The following is a 17,564-nucleotide window of genomic DNA, read 5'->3' on the forward strand; positions in this document are numbered from 1 at the left end:
TTCGAAATAGCTCTGTAATTCTTTTAGTTTGAATGCAATGGAATGCAAATTATCAATCTGTAAGTGAAATAGAATGAATCTCAATGATGCATTACCGGTATTCTTATAGAGTTGTTTTTGGCATTCACCTAAAGTGCTCTGTGTTGAAGCTACCCAGCATTGTTAGCCATTGGACAAATCAATTTTATCTGATATCATTTGAATCAATCACAACTAGCTCCTCTTACTTTTAACATGTAGTAATGCTAGAAACCACAAACATCACAAATAACTCTATCTAATTCCTTTCCTGATTCATTCCATGTATAATGTGTTTGTATTTGATAGCATTTAGTTCGAGTTAGTTTTCTACAGCAACTGTGAATAACGAATCCCTGAGCATACTGTCGTCGACCTGCCGACCAGCTGTACGTCGTTTCAGAACAAAATGACCGTACCTTTATTTATCTATATAAACAAAAGATCTTACAACCTGAGAACTTCTTTACTTCATGAGATAACTTTCACACCAAGTACCTGAGAAATACTACTTTCAAAAAGACTTCCAAGGACAAAATCTTTCCACCACAGAACCAAGTTCATACACTCTTTCCGTATTTTCATACTTGAAACATACTGTCTGTCAAGACATCTACTATCCAGAAATTATTTTAACTCAGGACATCAACTTGTAAGTATATTTCACTATCAAAGACTTGAGAATCTATCCAGAGTTAAGTATCAAAGCACTGCTCTCAACTGCTCCATGGTATCCAGCTGAAGACTAGCCAGCAGTTTTACTCATCCATACTTTTTATTTTCAACACCAAACAATCGTTTATATTCACTAACGGTAATAAAGATTTAATCTAGATCAACATGTCCCAAAAGAAGAACCAAGAACTTCCACCCACCAAGGCCCCTCTTCCCCCATTTGGAGAGCCAGGGCACCAAGGAAAATCCGCTCTCCTCCGCGAAAACTTTCTCTGCAACCTCGCAGATGCGATCGTTCCTGCTGGTCTTTTCGGTGATCACAAGAGACACCGCCGAGACAGCGCCTATAGAGCTGGCGACTTCAAAAAGGCCGATGTAGAGGCCCACGATGAGGAGGATGACTGGGTCAATTTGACAGATAAGACAGTCAAATCTGGTCCTCTGCAGATCACTCCCCGTGATGCGAAATCTGAAGAGCGTCGCCGCAGTCCCAGCATGAGCAAATCACCACCAACGAGTCCGGGCTTTAGCCAGGCTAAGCTCAGTGCGAGATCAATCCAGGATGCCTTTGTTGCTTGGGCTATCACTGGCGATACCGATCTGACTCCTGCCGTTGTTGGCCAGCCCGACAACTCCAAGTTCGTCCTTCGTCGCTACGATATCCGTGATCCTACCAAGATCGAAAAGAAGCGAATCGATTTGCACATTGATGAATTCGACTGGAACAACAAGGAGCATGTTGATAGGTTGAATAAGGCTCGTCGTCACTGGGAAATCAACACTCTTGAGTCTAACCCTCAGACCAGTGGAAAGTCCCGGTAAGTCACACATGTCCTGAGAATTGAGAGATTTCAAATGACTAACGATAATCATCTGCAGTGTCACAATCGATGGAAGACGTTCGCCTGTCGACACCTCCGTCGGAAGCTGGTCACCTGGCGATGAGGAGGATGATGATGGAGACTTGATTGATTTCTAGAATAGCTAGAAACTTAGCGAGCAATATTTGTTAGCCATTAGCTGACTACTGAGCATGTTGAATCATTATGGGATGTTATGAACGGGACAATTCCTTGAGATGATGTAATGACCTTGGGGTTATGGAGCGGCAGGACTTATTTGTTTGTTTTGACATCACAGAATTTCACGGCGTTTTGCATGTTTGTAGACCAGGTTTTACACAGATAGAAAATGAGCTTCGGTGCATACTATTCGTGTTCAGTTTTACATGTGACTTATTCTGTGATATGACTACTAGTAATGATGCCCCTTGATAAATCTTTTGGAACCTCGCATATGTCGTCGAAAGATAAAGCTTAAAATGATGGAAGTTAAGTTGATCATCAGATAAAGGGCTGCCGGGTTTGAAATTTCAGGAGATCGAAAAGGTGCCCACACTAAGGAAACTTCCTCTTTTCCACCCCGAATATAATTTCAGGAATGAGAATGATCTCTTGCTAGGTGCTAGATATCGCGTTCCGAGTCTGATTTCTAATTAACATGCATTTACTTCCCACAATAATCGGTGGTATACTGGACTAAATCGTAGAGCAGAGAGTGATGAAGAGAGAAATTTGAGATGAAGGTGAGACTATGATGGACTTCACAAAGAGGGATGACTCAGTGTGAACACAGAGATGGAATGAAAGGGAGGACGAAGAGATGGGCATCGAGATGGGAAGAAGAGAGGAGTGGGTGCTAGTGGATACTAAATCGTAGAATGAGACAAATGTAATAGATACTCCGCAAAAACTGATTCTCCTTCTAATATGCTTTTAGATAATTAAGCCCTATCTAACGACAGATCTGATTTATGGGGTCTTTTCGCTTGGAATCTTGGCGTAATATGTGCTTCTCCTCCTGTACCTTCTTTTGTTTCTACCAGCCCGAAGGCTAGAACAGCGGAGTACGTGTAAACGAAGGTGATGCGAGACTAGAACCAAGAAAGCTGGCGGGAATCGATGCTGAATAGGATATCCAGCCCTTTCATTCTCATTGCCTCCATGCATAGAATATGAGAAGGTTGTAGCCTCCACTTGAAACGCATCTTGGACTTTGGAATAGTGATGGGGCCTGCTCCCTCTCTGTGAGTTAGGATTTAGGATATGCCAAAATCTAGAACCAATTCTGTTTGAAATGCTTCAACCTCCAGCAGATACATTGCACTGATTGGTCAAGATTTTGACAAGAGACAAGGAGAGGCTCACATAACTTGTTTCATTGATCTCAACACCTTAAAGAAACTGAAGACCCAACATGAGTGTCTATGTACATCCCATGTATGCTCGAAAATGGTGAATGAAAAAGATGAAATCTGAATTCATCCTCATACCGACAATATCCATACGTTAAGGTAGAGAAAGGATAGAGAAACCGCAGTATTAAACCAATTGTTTGTAGTAAAACATGTACAACTCTGTGAGGTTAACAAATACATATTAAATGCTTCTCTCGTATTCACTCGAATCAAAAACAATTGTACCATCCCAACCATCTACAATATTCACTCCTCACTTCCCCCAAGAATACAATTGTTTCTATATGTAACATTCACATAGCAACCACCGTATCAATGGCGGGGTAAAGGGTGATGCCTGATTCTACCGAAAAAGGGAATCTTTTATCAAGTTCAACATTGATACAAAAGGATCCGGAATTTTCATCTTCTTCGAATTATTTCTTTCTCACAATAACTTCTTCCACCCTCACAACATCAACGTTCCGACCTCACAAAACTCTTTTCAACTCTTTTTTTAACAACAATTCAATCTTTTCTTGGTATTGGATTTCAACTTTCTTCCGTCAGCAGCAACCTCTTTGACACGATTTCTTGATTTCTTGATTTCTCTTGAGAATATCCCCGAAGTTTCCAAAATACATTTAACCTTCAGTAAGTGCATCGATTCTTTTCCAGCTCTTTACATGCCATCTCTTACCTGAGTTCTTTGCCTATCCTTGTTCTTCACTCTTGCGAATTGAAGCACTTCTCATAAAAGCAATCCTCTTCCTGCAGAATACACTTCCTCCACTCTCTCTACCCTCGCGCTCGCGCAGATAGATCAATCTCCTGCATTGTACTTAGCTCAGTCAATCTTCACTTTTGTACGAAGAGCCTCGTATCGTCGTTCAGTGCACTCTTTCTGGAGCATCTTCTTCCCAATCATTCTGGCACATCATCATTCCTTCTTGCGCTTGTGCATTGAATATCCAAAACCTTTCGTTGCACGTCTTCATTCAGATCTGCTGCCCCCATTGCATAACAGATTCGTACAAACACTTTCATCTTTCATCCTTCGATCAATTTTGTACGATCATATCTGACATTTTCTTGTCAGTGACATCACTCTGCACACTCTCCCAACTCAAGATTATCTGGTTCACATCAGTGAGCAGTCTTCCAAAGATCTCGTTTATTCTTTGCATGAGTTCCAAGAACTAGGTATTCACCTGAATTAACTGATTGAAGATCTCATGTATTGGTACTAATTCATTTGAAAACTTAGCGAAAATCGAAATCCGAACACAGACGAGTACACATGATGCAGAGTATACGAGAAATGAAACAGAACGGAGGAGAAATCATGTACAACCGTCCGAAGTTACCTCCTTGCAAAGGCTTGGATGTTCTTAGTGCCGCTGCTGCTTCCCAGGAAGAAGATCGAGCTTCTGTAACTTACCACAAAGATCTCGGAGATGAACAGCAAAGATCTGCCACTCCTTTCGAACGCCTAGAACATAGCTCGAGCCGCGTTTCTGGGAACAGTAATGGTAGTAAGTCCAAGAACGCCTTCACGGCCGGTGAGAAGATTACACACAAGACTTCTTTGCCGAGCGACCACAGAGACGGATCGGAAATGTCTCTCGATACAACAATCAGTCCCTTACGTTCTCCACGTGTATCGCGGACTATTAAGGAGCAGCTCAGCCAGACTTGCCCTTTCCAGCGTAACCACTTAATCGGTAGATTTTGTTTTAATTGTCGATGTATGGAGATGCCATGGGGAGACAGACTTCCAGTGGCTCTCGACACGAACGGCAACAAAATCCAAGTCCCCCCACAAGGTGCATTGCTAGAGGGTGTAAGGAACTTAACTGAACCGTACGAAATTGCCCAGCTTTCTTTGCTCGTCGAGTTTCGCATCATAGAACAAGACCTTGCCACCATTCCTGGTCTCGTTGCAACTTTCAAATACTTCCCACATTTGCATGATGTTGCTCATCGAATTGCAGATATGGTCAAAGAGCTTCGAACCTTGGCTGATGAAAGTGAGAGTGAACGAGTACCACAATGGTTCGATACACTCCATGAGCTGTTGAAAAATCCAAATTTGACGCATGAACAATACTTCGCACAGATAACTGGGGATTGGAACTTCCAAGCCAAGAATCCAGCACCACCCGTCCAAGAAGCTCGAATTCCAACACGTGTATTTACCGGTATTCCAGCAATGCTCACCATAGAAGATGCAATCAACTATGAAAACAATCGCGACAGCCAGACCGAAGCTGAGGCTCACGAACTTATGGATCATCTCAATAGGAATGAGAGCAGAGGTCCAGGATTTGTACAATTCACGATCGACTTTGTAAGTTGGTTGAGGGAAGGAGCGCATAGCACTGGTAAAGGTGCGCCACAATGGAGTCCTCGCTATGCTCAAGAATACTACAAGCATGTGTATCCCGCGCGTGCATTGGCTCCCGGTATCAAAAACAATGGCACACGATTGTGTGGTCGATTGGATTTCTCAAGTCATCGTGACTCCACACCCACAACACCACGTTGTAACGAAGAAGCTTCTGATGTTGAGCTCTACGATAGCAATGATGACGAAGAAGAGCTTGAAGGAGCTTACTTCCGTAAGCTTCCAGAAGTTAAGAAGAATACGCCAGGTCGTGTCAATGTTACGTGGCGATTTGTCGAAGGAACAGATATCACAAATGCACAACTAGGCAACCCTGATCCTAGCAAGTTCTACTTGACCCGCCAAAATGTCGATGATCCTGAAGAGATTGATCTCCGCCAATACGCACAAATTGCCGGATTTGACTGGAATAATCCTGCCGATATCAAGAAGCTCAACAAGGCTAGAGCTCAAAACCGTAAGCGTACCCATGGTAATATTGCCGAAACACGAATCCCATGGACACAGTTGGAGAAGGACAAACTCATAGAGGAGGTACAAGATGCGATTAGGGTTGGTGAAACCAGACACACGATTGACTGGGATGAGATTGCAGAACGTCTCAGACAGAGATTTGATGGCTTTGTGCAGAAGAAGGGATCCAAGTTGGCACCAGGAGTCGAGAGAGAACCAAAGAATGGCAAGAAAGATAGAAGTAAGTCAATATTTCTTTGATGCTGTTGTATGATTCAAGACTTGAAAGCTCGGAAGTTCCGGGCCACTATTATAGATTCACTTTATTCTTGAGATAGGATAGCTAACTAATTATTTCACAGCTCTCAAGACTAGTCGCAGCGATCGCGTAGGTTACAACCGCACAGGCTCTGCAACTGAAACACAAGCCTTAAAATATCCAGACATCCTCAAGTTGATAAATGATGCAACTGGACTTGGTGGAAAGGGAGGTCGTGGCATGCTTAGAGGTCCTCGTCGACTCTCGCAGGCTGCTGGTGACGAGAAGAAGGAATCAAACAGCCGGCCAACAAAGCAAGACACGCACGCCTCCCGCCGCAGCTTTTCACAGTCTATCGATGACGAACAAGATGAGGACGACCATCCAGCAACAAAGAAATCAAAGGGTAGCAGGGCTTCTGGAAAGATGTGTAATGCGCAGACCAAAGAACTTAATCCTCTGGCAAAGCGAACTCTGGACCTTCCCAGTTACAACTTTGTGCACATGTTTGATGACGTATACGATGAAGAAAATAATCGTCCATCGAAGAAGGCAAAGATTATCCATCGTCGCCACTCAAGTAGCCCACCACCTCGTATGCTAAAGAAGCATTATAATGATGATGAAGATGACGGACCGCTACCTTCACCATCCCGATCATCTGCATTGAACGCTGCGTTTAGATTGAGGCTTCCGAAGAGTAGTGCAAAGCAATTTGACGCCACTTCAAGCAGGAAATAGGCTGTTTCCAAACCCATACCGGTGGAATCTCTACTACTTCTTGGTGTCAGACATGCTTCCTCGCGCTCCTTGTTTACGCATAGATTCCAGCTCAGACTATGGCACCAAATAATATTCTCGATATTTTGTCTTAATCTTCAATAACTTTCGGTTCTCAGTCAAGATGTTGAGAAATAAAAGGTTTTCACTGCAAATTTTCAATATGTACGATTACTGTTTCTCAATAATACGAGTTCAGCACAATTTTCGCAGCGATTCAATTCAAAAAAAGCACACGCGAACACTTTACCCAGCTATTTTCGCCTATCAGAAGGTGCTTCTCATGAAAAATGATGACATCAAACCCACGCATTCGGCATTCGACAGTTCTACACACCATAAAAGTTTCTTTCATCTTAGGTTTAGGTATGGCGATAAGGTACGGTACATAGTAATATGGATATGACGAAGATTATACGAAGAAATAGCTTCGACGGCATACATACAGCTCTTATTGTTTCTTCTGATGCAATAGGGTTGGAATATGTATGATAACTAGAGGTTATGGAGCACTTTTACAATCATGATGTAATTTCTTTTGTTTATTTGGGTTTAGGTTGGGTTTGTGCTTCATTTTATGATAGTGTAGGATAATTAAATCGACGAAGAAAATGTTTAAGCCAAATTTGTGATGTGCGTGGTGTGAGTTGTGTTGTCTTTGTACTCGTAACGTGTTAGGAAGTGATGATGTATGTATAAACACAACCCCTTTTTGTCCGCTTATGCACTCCGCTTTTGTGTGACGTCAAGTATTCAATCCTCCTACTTTGCTGGAATCTTTTCCACGCAGCTACCTGCCACTTTTATTTTTCAAAATAAGAGGTGTGTGTTTCTATTAACCTAGGAAAATCTCAAAGGCCCCTGTATATCTACGAGGACAGTCCGATAATGATTGAGACCCGTAATAAAGAGTAGAGTGGTAAAGATACGGATATTCATTTCAAAGTGCAGGCTTAGAACTTTAGAAAAGTTGCCGTAGCATGGACTTTTATGTAGATGACTTTTTACTTGGGATGACTGGATGTTGCGACGGCTATTGAAAGTGATCGCTGTGTAGATATCTGACGGAAGACAAAGCACCATTTATCGGGAAAATCTTGCGGTTGAAACTATCGGATTCCAGAGGGGAGCGAAATTGCGAGTGGAAATTGGAAGGCTGGATAGAAGAAGGATTGTGGAATCAATCTCGAGAAAGTAGCCTTGACAGAAGAGGACTTGGAAGGAGGGAAGGGAAGGGAAGAGAAGTATATCATACCCAATGGGGAGACGTATGCATGAAATCCTCATACTTCCCCAAACGGACATGATACCGTGAGACCAATAATCCGTAGTTCTTTCCCAGCGAATTGTAACAATGTCAAGTTGAAATAAGGGTTGTCAATTCATATTATGTATTGGAAAATTATATACAAGAACGTAATGATTATGCTTGCGATGAGCTCTGTACAGTGTACTCTATTCATTCCTCTTTTTCTTTCTTTCTTTTTCTGAAAATCGGATGAGTTTTTCCATCCATCTCTTTATCCACATGTATCCTCGCATCCAGACTTTTTTTTATTCTATGATTTCCTAATAATCATCTTCTTCCTCATCTTCATCTTCCTCGTCGTCGTAATAGCAGACATCGTCGTCATCATCACCGTCATCGTTGTCGTTGTCGTCATCCCCTGCAGTACTGGAAGATGCGGCGGCAGCGGAAGTAGTGGTTGTTGTGAAGTTGGTGAAGATTAGGGTTGGAGCTGCTGAGGAGAGGGTTTGGGAGGTGATTGTGGAGATGGAGATTGAGGAATTGGTGTATACCAAGGTTGGGGCTGCTGCGGAGGTTTGGGAAGTGATTATTGTTGTGTTGGTTGGAGAGAGGGTGGGGATTAAGGTTGTGGTTGCTGCGGAGGGGAGTTCGGAAGTACTGGTGGTTGAATTGGATGGGGAGATAGTAGAAAGTAAGGTTGTGGTTGCTGCGGAGGCGATTTCGGAAGTACTGATGGTTGCATTGGGTGGGGAGATGGTTGATATTAAGGTTGAGGCCTGGGAAGTACTGGTGGTTGCATCGGTCGAAGAGATGACGATGACAGAGGTACTGGCAGCGGCTGAAGGGATCTCAGAAACACTGGTGGTTGCGGCTGCAGATGGAACTTCCGAGGTACTGGTGGTTGCCGCGACTGAAGAGATTTCAGAAGTGCTGGTGGTTGTTTCCGCTAAAGTACTGGCAGCAGCAGATGGAGTTACAGTCGAAGTATAAACGACTTCGATTGTAGACGTAACTGTCTCGTAAGAAAAGTCTGTTTGAAACGCAGTGCTCGTGACAACACAAGGATTGGTTGTCAATTGCACAATGTTGAAAACGCTTGCCGGAGCTGGTACTTGAGTGACTGGTCCATTATTCAAGAAGCACTCATAAAGAGCACCAATAGTGGTAAACACAATTCCGTTACATGAACTGGCAGATGTTTTCAGATTGTTGAGAGCGTTGCAGAAGGATACACAGATAGAAGTGGCAGCAGCTCCAACGGGCTCGACATAGGCACGAATAACAGTTCCACCAATGAGCGATGCACCGCACTGCTGAGAATAATAATTGCCTCCGGTCAGGGACCAAACTGCGCCGGCCGAGCAAGTGCCTTTTGGGATTACGCTATCTACATTACAGGTAGTCGCTGTAGTGATAACAGGGTAGGCAGTGGTAATGGTGTTTGTGACTGTACTGAGGGTGGTCGATGTGACTGCAACTTCTGAAGGACTGACAGCTTGTCGTGGGGCGACGACGACAGCCTGACTCAAGCCGGTTAAGGCAGAAAGAACGATCAAAACTCTCATATTGGATGACTAAAAACAGTTTAAAAGAACGACAGATAGAAACAAAGATAAATGAGTGATTGAATTGAGAGAGACGAATGGATATGAATTATCTAAAGAGAGATGATCTACAACTTTGTATAAAAATGATTGTGGGGAACCAAATTCAGCTCTATAGTCCTAAGGAAAACAATGAGATTTGCGCTAAGTATAGATAGTGCGATACCACTAGTATGCGAGCACGTTCTGGTCCATTGAAGAGCAGAGTAAGATCGTTTGCGGAGCGAGCCGTATTTTCTTGCCACGAGGCAAGCATTGCATTTGTATATTTGCACACATCACATGAAGTCTCTTGGGGTATCGTGATTCCTTTGTTGTTCTGGCCAGGATGAAATCTGAGAGAATACCTTCTCTGGACACCAATTCGTTGCGTTTCCGATTCTTTCACTGCCTCCTAGAAGATACCATAGCATGTAAGGAACATATGGCGGACCCAACAGACAACACGACCCCAGACTAATTACCTGTGTCCCGCTATGAGACCCTTCATTCTTTTCTTAGCCTGAAAATAACGGACGAACAATCCCATTTAGAGCGCCGACATAGTCGCTTACTATGTCAAAACCTTCATTATTTCCCAATCCGTCTCTAGCTTCTTCCCATTCTCAATCATCCGAAGAAAGAATACCATAGGAGAAGTGGATTGATTCGTGAATGTTCACCAGAATGGGATATCTGTGGATCTGGGGCTGATTGTGGCTTGCTCATTCATTGCTCTTTAGTCCCTTTTGGTGGGAGAATGAGAAATTTTTAAAATTGCAATATCTTTCTACCGCGTCTAGATTTTTCGTTTGTTTTCCCCTGAATTTCCTCTCCACGATTCGTTGGGTGATCAAAGCGCTGGGATCGCCGTGATTCGTCGATCTTTGCATCTTGAGGCTTTGATTGGCTTGTTATGAGTGATGATCCTCCATCTCATGATCATGTGACTCTATTTCTTCGATGTCAATGTATAGGTCTTGTTTAAATTTTATTTTAAGCTTAATGAAGGAAGAAACTACGGATAGAAACAAGGATAGTTGAGTAAAGACGCTTGTTTGTCAAGGAGGGAGCTTCAGGTAGAATGATCTTAAGATGTCACGTTTCGGCTGAGATTCGGAATGAGGTGCATGGGCATTCATTTTAGTTCACTTCAATTCGAGCATTGAATAAACGTTGTCTTTTGACTTCGAGACCGACTGGACCACATTTTCTTCTTCGAATGCAAACTATAATATCAATGCTTCGCGATGACTAGAAGTGATTCATATGCTCAAATGCTGCGCCATAAACATACAAGTTCTAACGAGAAGAGTCAACCGTACACCAATGAAGAACCCAATCACGCTCAACTACCATTAAAACCATCTTTGTCCATATCTGCACACTCTGATCGTTAGACCAAGCTCGTCATAGCGAATCAAGTCCCTAAAAGTAAAAAATCCTACAAACCTTGAAAATTAAGACTTGAATGGTTGCGACGGAAGCTCTTGTGTTAAATTTGCTCAAGATTCTTAGTGTGGCAGTCCCATCATTGTAGGTGTCCAGGAGTGGACGAATGAAAGAAAGAGTAGTGAAAGTTCCAACATGAAACTAAATGACCATTGAATGAGAAAATGTAATGTATCGTACTGATTTGAAATACTCATTGACTCTGCTCCGAGCTTTTACGTGTCAAAGGATGGACATTACCCGGGGATTTCTTGCCGTCAGCCTGGCCTGATTTTCTACGCTTCATGATAGGCTCATTTTTTGAAGACTCATCAGCACTATCTACCTGCATCTTATCGATTCGTGTCGAAGAAGATTCAACACATGAGTTTTCTTCCTCATTCACCATTTGCATTTCAGTATCGGGCGCGGCACAAGCAGTCGTGCCGGCCCTGATATTTGAAGGAGGATCTTGATGTGTATCATCAATTATCTTAAGCATCTCGTCAACAGACTTGCGCTTGCTGGGGTGTTCTATGCTGTTTCGAAGTAATAGGTCAATATCACCAAACTTGGCAGCCTGGTTCATACAGCCAGATGCATTCCGATCGGAACCGGTTCGATCTTTTTTCATCTCGCAGCATCTTTTGGTTTTGTGATCTATGCGTTGCATCCCAGCGTTCCATATACTTGGTATGGCAAGTGCGGAGCCTTGTTTTTGTGTGACTTTTTCCAGGTCGACGTTGATGTTGTGAGCAACTTGCTCCCATGGCATATTATGCTTTGTGTACTGCAGGTCATGGTTAGCAATTGTGCGCAACAGAGCAATGCTACGTAATATTCAGTATGAGTGAGAATACTTACGCCGTTTTTGAGACCCTTGATTACTTGATGTCTCAAGAGATCCTTCTCAACTTGCGACCAAGCTAAGCGGGGCGGAGTCTTTGGCCCATTGGTTCGCAGGATAATTTGGTTTCTTCCTCTATTTAAGGCATGGATGGCCTTCTTATCATTCCAATCAAAACCAGCGATGTGAGGATACTCTCTGATACCCATGATGCTTGGGTCCTCGCGAAGCTGACGTACCATGAAAAACTTCGACGTGTCCGGTGTGGCCCAACAAGCAGGCTTCAAATCCTGTCCTGGGACAAATTGCCAAGGAGATATTTGGCGTTTGGTTTTGGAGTCCCCAACTTCGCCCTCGTATTCGTCATCATTACCGTCGTCTAAATCGTTCACATCGGCTCCATCGCGACTAAGGAACAGAAGCTTTTTACCCTTTGATATGTTGTCAGTGTTATCATAACCAAGGTCATCATCTTCCTGCTCTGGATCATCATCTGCAATGGGTAAGGTAATTAGTTCGTTGCCTTGCAAATCAATTTTGAAGGCTGGTGGCACTGCCTCAGGTCTGCGATATCGTGCTTTGAATTTGGCCACTGTCCAATCGGGATTCAACAGAGCTTCGTGCAATATATTCCACCATCTCACTAAGCCTCTGTCTGGAGAGTTAGGTGACGCCATGACTGTAAATGAGATATCTACAATAGCGTGGGCAGCAGCCTTGATTCGTCCTTGTTCGATCATAGGATTAATTTTGACAGCCTCCTTCCATTTGTTTTCCAAAACTGCCCATATGGCCATGGCGACCAAACTCATCTCATAAGCATTGTCGACTTGAACGGCTTGTAAGATTGTGCCTTTTCGCCCCACGAAAACTGGCATTTTATTATATCGGGAAATTGGCATAAAGCCGCCCCAGGGCATCTTCATTCCTTTGCAGATAGTGCAATACTGTCCAATCGCGTGGCTTGTAATATCCCCAGGGATGCATGGTGGGCCAACCTCTGGATACGGTGCTGTGAGCTGTCTCGGCTGATGTCCTGCCTGTATTTATCGGTCAGTATCTACTAGTGAGAAACGTGGTGATATGGTACGGGAAAATGCTATCGTATATCATCCTGATCTCAGCAAGGATAAATGTGTGAGCTTGACGATAGCTTGGAGGGGGACTGTTCGGATGGAAGTAGTCATTATGCAAATATTGGTCTCAACGCATAAGCCAACTAGGCTATCAATATACCGAGATCTATGGCGTTTCCAAATTCCAGATAATGACTGAAGCACCTGATACGTATTGATTTTGTGAAGCGAGGTGGGCTATTTATGATGTGCAATTTTTAGCGGTGAGAGAAATACTGTATAACAGTTCGAAGACGGCGATGAGATCCATGAATAGAGTCTCAAGCACTGAGGTAAGGTAAGGTAAGGGATATGACTGTGATGGTCCATGTTACGAGAGAACGAGGCACAGGGCGTAATGGATTCCACGAGCGGAAGCAACCCAATTGAAGAATCCGCTATAAAAGGTCATGCACATGGAGGACAATGATGGAAATGTGTTGATGCGAGAAACACGCTATATAGATATGCATATGAAAGATGAACATACCATTCTGTTGTTTGTTTGATATCCTCAGAAATCCTGAACATGTATCGATGCGACAAGGAAGCGATCAAAAGTGCAAGCTGGGAACAACGAATCTCTCGTCAAGAACGAAGAAGGAGAGAGGCAAGATAAAGTAATCTTTGCAGTCTTTTGCGGTTCTCTAGATCATACAATCGCGGTTAGTATGTACAAAGAATCAAACAAAGTGTGTAACTTACGGAGTGTATGTTTGTGGGATTGGAAGGGGCCTTTTGAAGCTGCTGGATGCAAACAAGTCGAACAAGCAAGCTAGCAAAATCCAGAATTTCTTTCTGGTAGTGTTGATTGTTAGGATGACAGGCTTTGTCAAAAGCGAGAGCGGCATAAGAACTTGTAGTGATCCATTAATGAAAGCACCCTGCAAGGTTACTTATGAATTCCTGTATCTGGCTTGGAAAGTTGATTATCTTGGCAACAAGAGGCAAAAATCATAAAGTAAACCTGATAATCAAGATATAAAGAAATTTTTTCAAAGTAATCTGTTTATCTGAGGTGTGATTTAAAAAGAGTGAAGGTTGTAGTAATAGAAAGTGATTGTTATTGTCCCAGAAATCAAGAAATCACCGTGTGAATTTCTTTTTGTCAAAGAATATTGCCGGTGAATGATAGAAATCTCACCCAAGTCTTCAATTACTGGATATCAAATATTTCATTAATGCATGTGATCCTGCGTCAAAATACTTCACTCTTGTCTTGTGAATATCAAGATAAATCTTGAAAATTAATACAGCTCGGGTTTAGCCGAGGTTAGGGCCAAATCTCATCTGATTCAACATGAGTTACTGAATTTCAAGCAGTTTTCTGCTTACTGTTGGATAGAGATTTCTGGATAGATTTGTTAGATAGATAGCCTTGTATACAAGGCGGAGATGGTATGACAAGACCTTGATATTCAATAGATGGTTATTTTCAGTTCTCGCATGTGATGGTAGACTTTTTTATAGGAAATTTTTATACCCATCAATCTTATTACCTCTTTGACCGCGAGCCACTAGTCATTTATTTTTCAATCATTCATGGTCTTCAATCTGTATCTCCATCTTCATATTCATCGTTCATTGATTGAAATTCCTACGCCGTCTTCATCTAGATACGTATGTAATGTTTGTTCTCGCAAACAAAGTCTAACATCAGTTGCTATCTTAATTGTAAACTTGCAGGTGAGGCTGTGGTTTGTCCTTAGTGTGTTAGTATCATTTCTTGTTCCCTGATCTCTTCATAAGACCTTGATTATATGGGCTTTCTGTATGTCACCGTATACTAATCAGAGTCTTGAGTCTTGAATAGGAACCACATCAAGCCACACACTCAACTGCCCCGGACTGAAACCCCCTGACTAGGTGAACCCCTTCAGACAATATCTCCTTTATTCGAAGATTTCTACATCATACACAACAAATCCTCTGTTTGAGAGCCTCCACATTCCATATCTCTATAACCTTTATATTCGATAGAAATGATGCACAAGGAGGGGGAGTACTTGATGAATCACGACTGAAATTCCACAACACATGTTTAAGTGGGTCAAACAACAGGCGAGGGGATTAGATCGGGAAACAGCAGGAGCGATGGAACTTGATACGTACATGTATTTCCCTTGGGAATAGTTGCATATCGAGCGTTATTACTTAAGTGGGAAAAGCAAACCGAAGCAGTGGCGAACAACGATGTACAATAGGAGGAATATGGAGAGAAGGATACATAACTTGAACATAATCACTACGATAGACGTTGGTCTTTGGAAGTACAAATCAAGAACAGGATCTCATAAGGAATGGGCAAAAAAGGGAAGAAAATGGAGCTAATACAAGCGAGGCCGCAGGAAAAGGAAGGTACGATGAACTTGAACATTATCTTCTGCCCTCGTAATGCAATTTGCGGATTTTGAAAGCTACAAAAATGTTAAGCTCAGAGATGTAGGCTAAGGAAATAGGGTAATCGGGTAGTACGCAAGGCTGAAAAATTCCTTGAAGATTGGAGACTGCAGAGGACACCTATACTGTGTTCAAGATTCTGGGGGGTTGGATTCTGTTCAAATGATTCTTACTGGTGATATGTCCTCACAGGAAGATAGCTCAAGCTTGTGCACTCTGTAAGACAAATATAACAATACAGGTAGTAAATGTAGTATAGAACCTCTGGGAGAGTAGGTCGATCAGATCTAGAAAATATCAGTTCTAACGTACCGGAACTATTAATTGAAATTAGGGCCAGTCATGAGTCTACGTGCAAAGATATCTTTGGACCTTTATTATACTCACGTTCTGATCATAGATAAAAGTATAAGCTTCCTAGGTGAAGATGCCAGATCGAGAATGCACAGTGCCCAGTAGTGATTATTTCAATTCCATGACATTTTCGGATCGCTTGTTGCTTCAGTGTGTCGCGCTGTATTGCAGCATCTTCTAGGCTTAATGAGGGGTATTCCGACCCCGCAACTACCCTGTAGGCCCTGAAAGTTTGAACTTCCATTGCAACGTTTACTGAGTTGGGTCAAAACCAGGAAACCCTCATCACCATAGCGAATGGCCACAAGCTCGGAACATCGTATATACTGTTATGCCTTCCTATCTTGGTAATATTTGATAAATGAAATTTCAATTAGGCTGTGCTATATGATCCGCTTCTATTTATTGCAGTTCTTCAAGTAGAATCCAGGAATGCAACCCCATTTTAGCACATACCGACCACTTCCCTGCTAGGGCTTTCCTTCCGATCCCACTTCAGTCATAGATTGAAATAGCCCTGGAGACGTAGCTTCCCCCTCAATTTTGATGCGCTGATAATTTCTTTTACTTTGAGTGTTCTAACCTGATTCGAAATCATCTGAGAGCTCCTGCCTACTGAGTGTCACGCTGACTCTTAATCAGTTTGATAGTTTGTAAACAGTGCAAAAACAAGATTCGATAGCGGATGAATATCTAAAGATGCCATAGAATACCAAAATAGATCTGTATTTCAGTTCTAAATTAAAATAGATGTATTTGGAAGTGTCTACCGGTTTAAGCTCAAGATCACCGCAAAGCTCAACATCTGGATGTCTATGACTGTTCGAGTACTTCTGCTCTAGACTAACAACAGCATGATAGTAGATTGTAGCCGTTTGTCAGATAACTTCCAAATCACCATTGGCCACTGTTTCCATAGGAGCAATCATACAAATCAGAGAGCTTGTATTTGGGCTGAGGAAAATATCGCGTTGTTCATGTGGTACGGCCGTCTTTTCTGAGGATGTAGAACTGCTCTAGTTCGAAACGAGCGTTTGGTAAAGCTCTTTTTGTGAATATTGAGAGTATCGCGAGTGTATTGAGAAAGAGTAAGACAGTAGTAGAGATTCTAGTCGACGTAGATTGTGTAAATGGAAAGGGCAACCTGAACAGAGTAGGTTAGCAGAGAATATAAACGGCTAGAGCAGACAGAAGAAAGGGCAGAGAGTAGAGGGAGCACACAATGAAAAGCGCGGGGCGGTATAGCCAAAGTTTTAAAGCGAAAGGGACTGCAAGGAGCAGTATAAAGCCTCAAGCAGATTGGTAGGCTCAACACGGTAGTGCTAAGTAAGTGGTAGGTTCTCGAAGTGAAGAGGTATTGAGACAATGAGATGGCGAGGACCTGGCAAAAACCAAGTGATTTGTGAAGGCATAACGCTAGATAACAGGAGTAGAAAAACGCCTTAGATTTTAGCTTCCGCGCAGTGTTATAGTTGTTGTTAGGAGCAAGGAGAAGAAAATGAAAGCGCGAGAGAGAAGAATCCTCTTCGCTAGATAAAAGAACGAGATAAGATATTTTCGGTTAACGCAAAAACAGCACTAGACGAAGCAAAAATATCAATGGAGCATCCAAGCATAGACTCAAGATAGAGAGTGATTACTGCGCGAGCTATTTTTCAAGATAGAATGCTAAGTATGAAGTTTCTGATTCAAGATCCGACAAGATAAGTCATTACTATAGCAGGCCAAGCTAACGTCTACACTTAGTAGCAAATTGA

At 42.6% G+C, this 17,564-nt stretch overlaps 5 protein-coding genes across 5 annotated transcripts; 3 read left to right on the top strand and 2 right to left on the bottom strand.

Moving 5' to 3' along the window:
- Positions 1-858: 858 nt before the first annotated feature.
- Positions 859-1,672, top strand: Bfra_002797 (uncharacterized protein; the record flags this gene model as incomplete). The annotated part of the gene is made up of 2 exons (XM_037333211.1): positions 859-1,511; positions 1,573-1,672. 2 exons carry the CDS (start codon positions 859-861, stop codon positions 1,670-1,672), a joined length of 753 nt encoding a protein of 250 aa, XP_037195339.1.
- Positions 1,673-4,232: 2,560 nt separating this feature from the next.
- On the top strand, positions 4,233-6,789 carry Bfra_002798 (uncharacterized protein; the record flags this gene model as incomplete). The annotated part of the gene is made up of 2 exons (XM_037333212.1): positions 4,233-6,030; positions 6,152-6,789. 2 exons carry the CDS (start codon positions 4,233-4,235, stop codon positions 6,787-6,789), a joined length of 2,436 nt encoding a protein of 811 aa, XP_037195340.1.
- Positions 6,790-8,397: 1,608 nt separating this feature from the next.
- Bfra_002799 (uncharacterized protein) lies at positions 8,398-9,642 on the bottom strand (the record flags this gene model as incomplete). Its single annotated transcript, XM_037333213.1, has 1 exon — positions 8,398-9,642. One exon carries the CDS (start codon positions 9,640-9,642, stop codon positions 8,398-8,400), a length of 1,245 nt encoding a protein of 414 aa, XP_037195341.1.
- Positions 9,643-11,305: 1,663 nt separating this feature from the next.
- On the bottom strand, positions 11,306-13,125 carry Bfra_002800 (uncharacterized protein; the record flags this gene model as incomplete). Its single annotated transcript, XM_037333214.1, has 3 exons — positions 11,306-11,881; positions 11,956-12,978; positions 13,087-13,125. The coding sequence occupies 3 exons, from the start codon at positions 13,123-13,125 to the stop codon at positions 11,306-11,308; spliced, it is 1,638 nt and encodes a 545-aa protein (XP_037195342.1).
- Positions 13,126-16,557: 3,432 nt separating this feature from the next.
- Bfra_002801 (uncharacterized protein) lies at positions 16,558-17,052 on the top strand (the record flags this gene model as incomplete). Its single annotated transcript, XM_037333215.1, has 3 exons — positions 16,558-16,634; positions 16,817-16,960; positions 16,990-17,052. The coding sequence occupies exons 1-3, from the start codon at positions 16,617-16,619 to the stop codon at positions 17,050-17,052; spliced, it is 225 nt and encodes a 74-aa protein (XP_037195343.1). The 5' UTR covers positions 16,558-16,616.
- Between the last annotated feature and the right edge of the window lie 512 nt (positions 17,053-17,564).

This window comes from Botrytis fragariae, assembly GCF_013461495.1.
Source record: "Botrytis fragariae strain BVB16 chromosome Unknown tig00000012, whole genome shotgun sequence".
NCBI lineage: Eukaryota > Fungi > Ascomycota > Leotiomycetes > Helotiales > Sclerotiniaceae > Botrytis > Botrytis fragariae.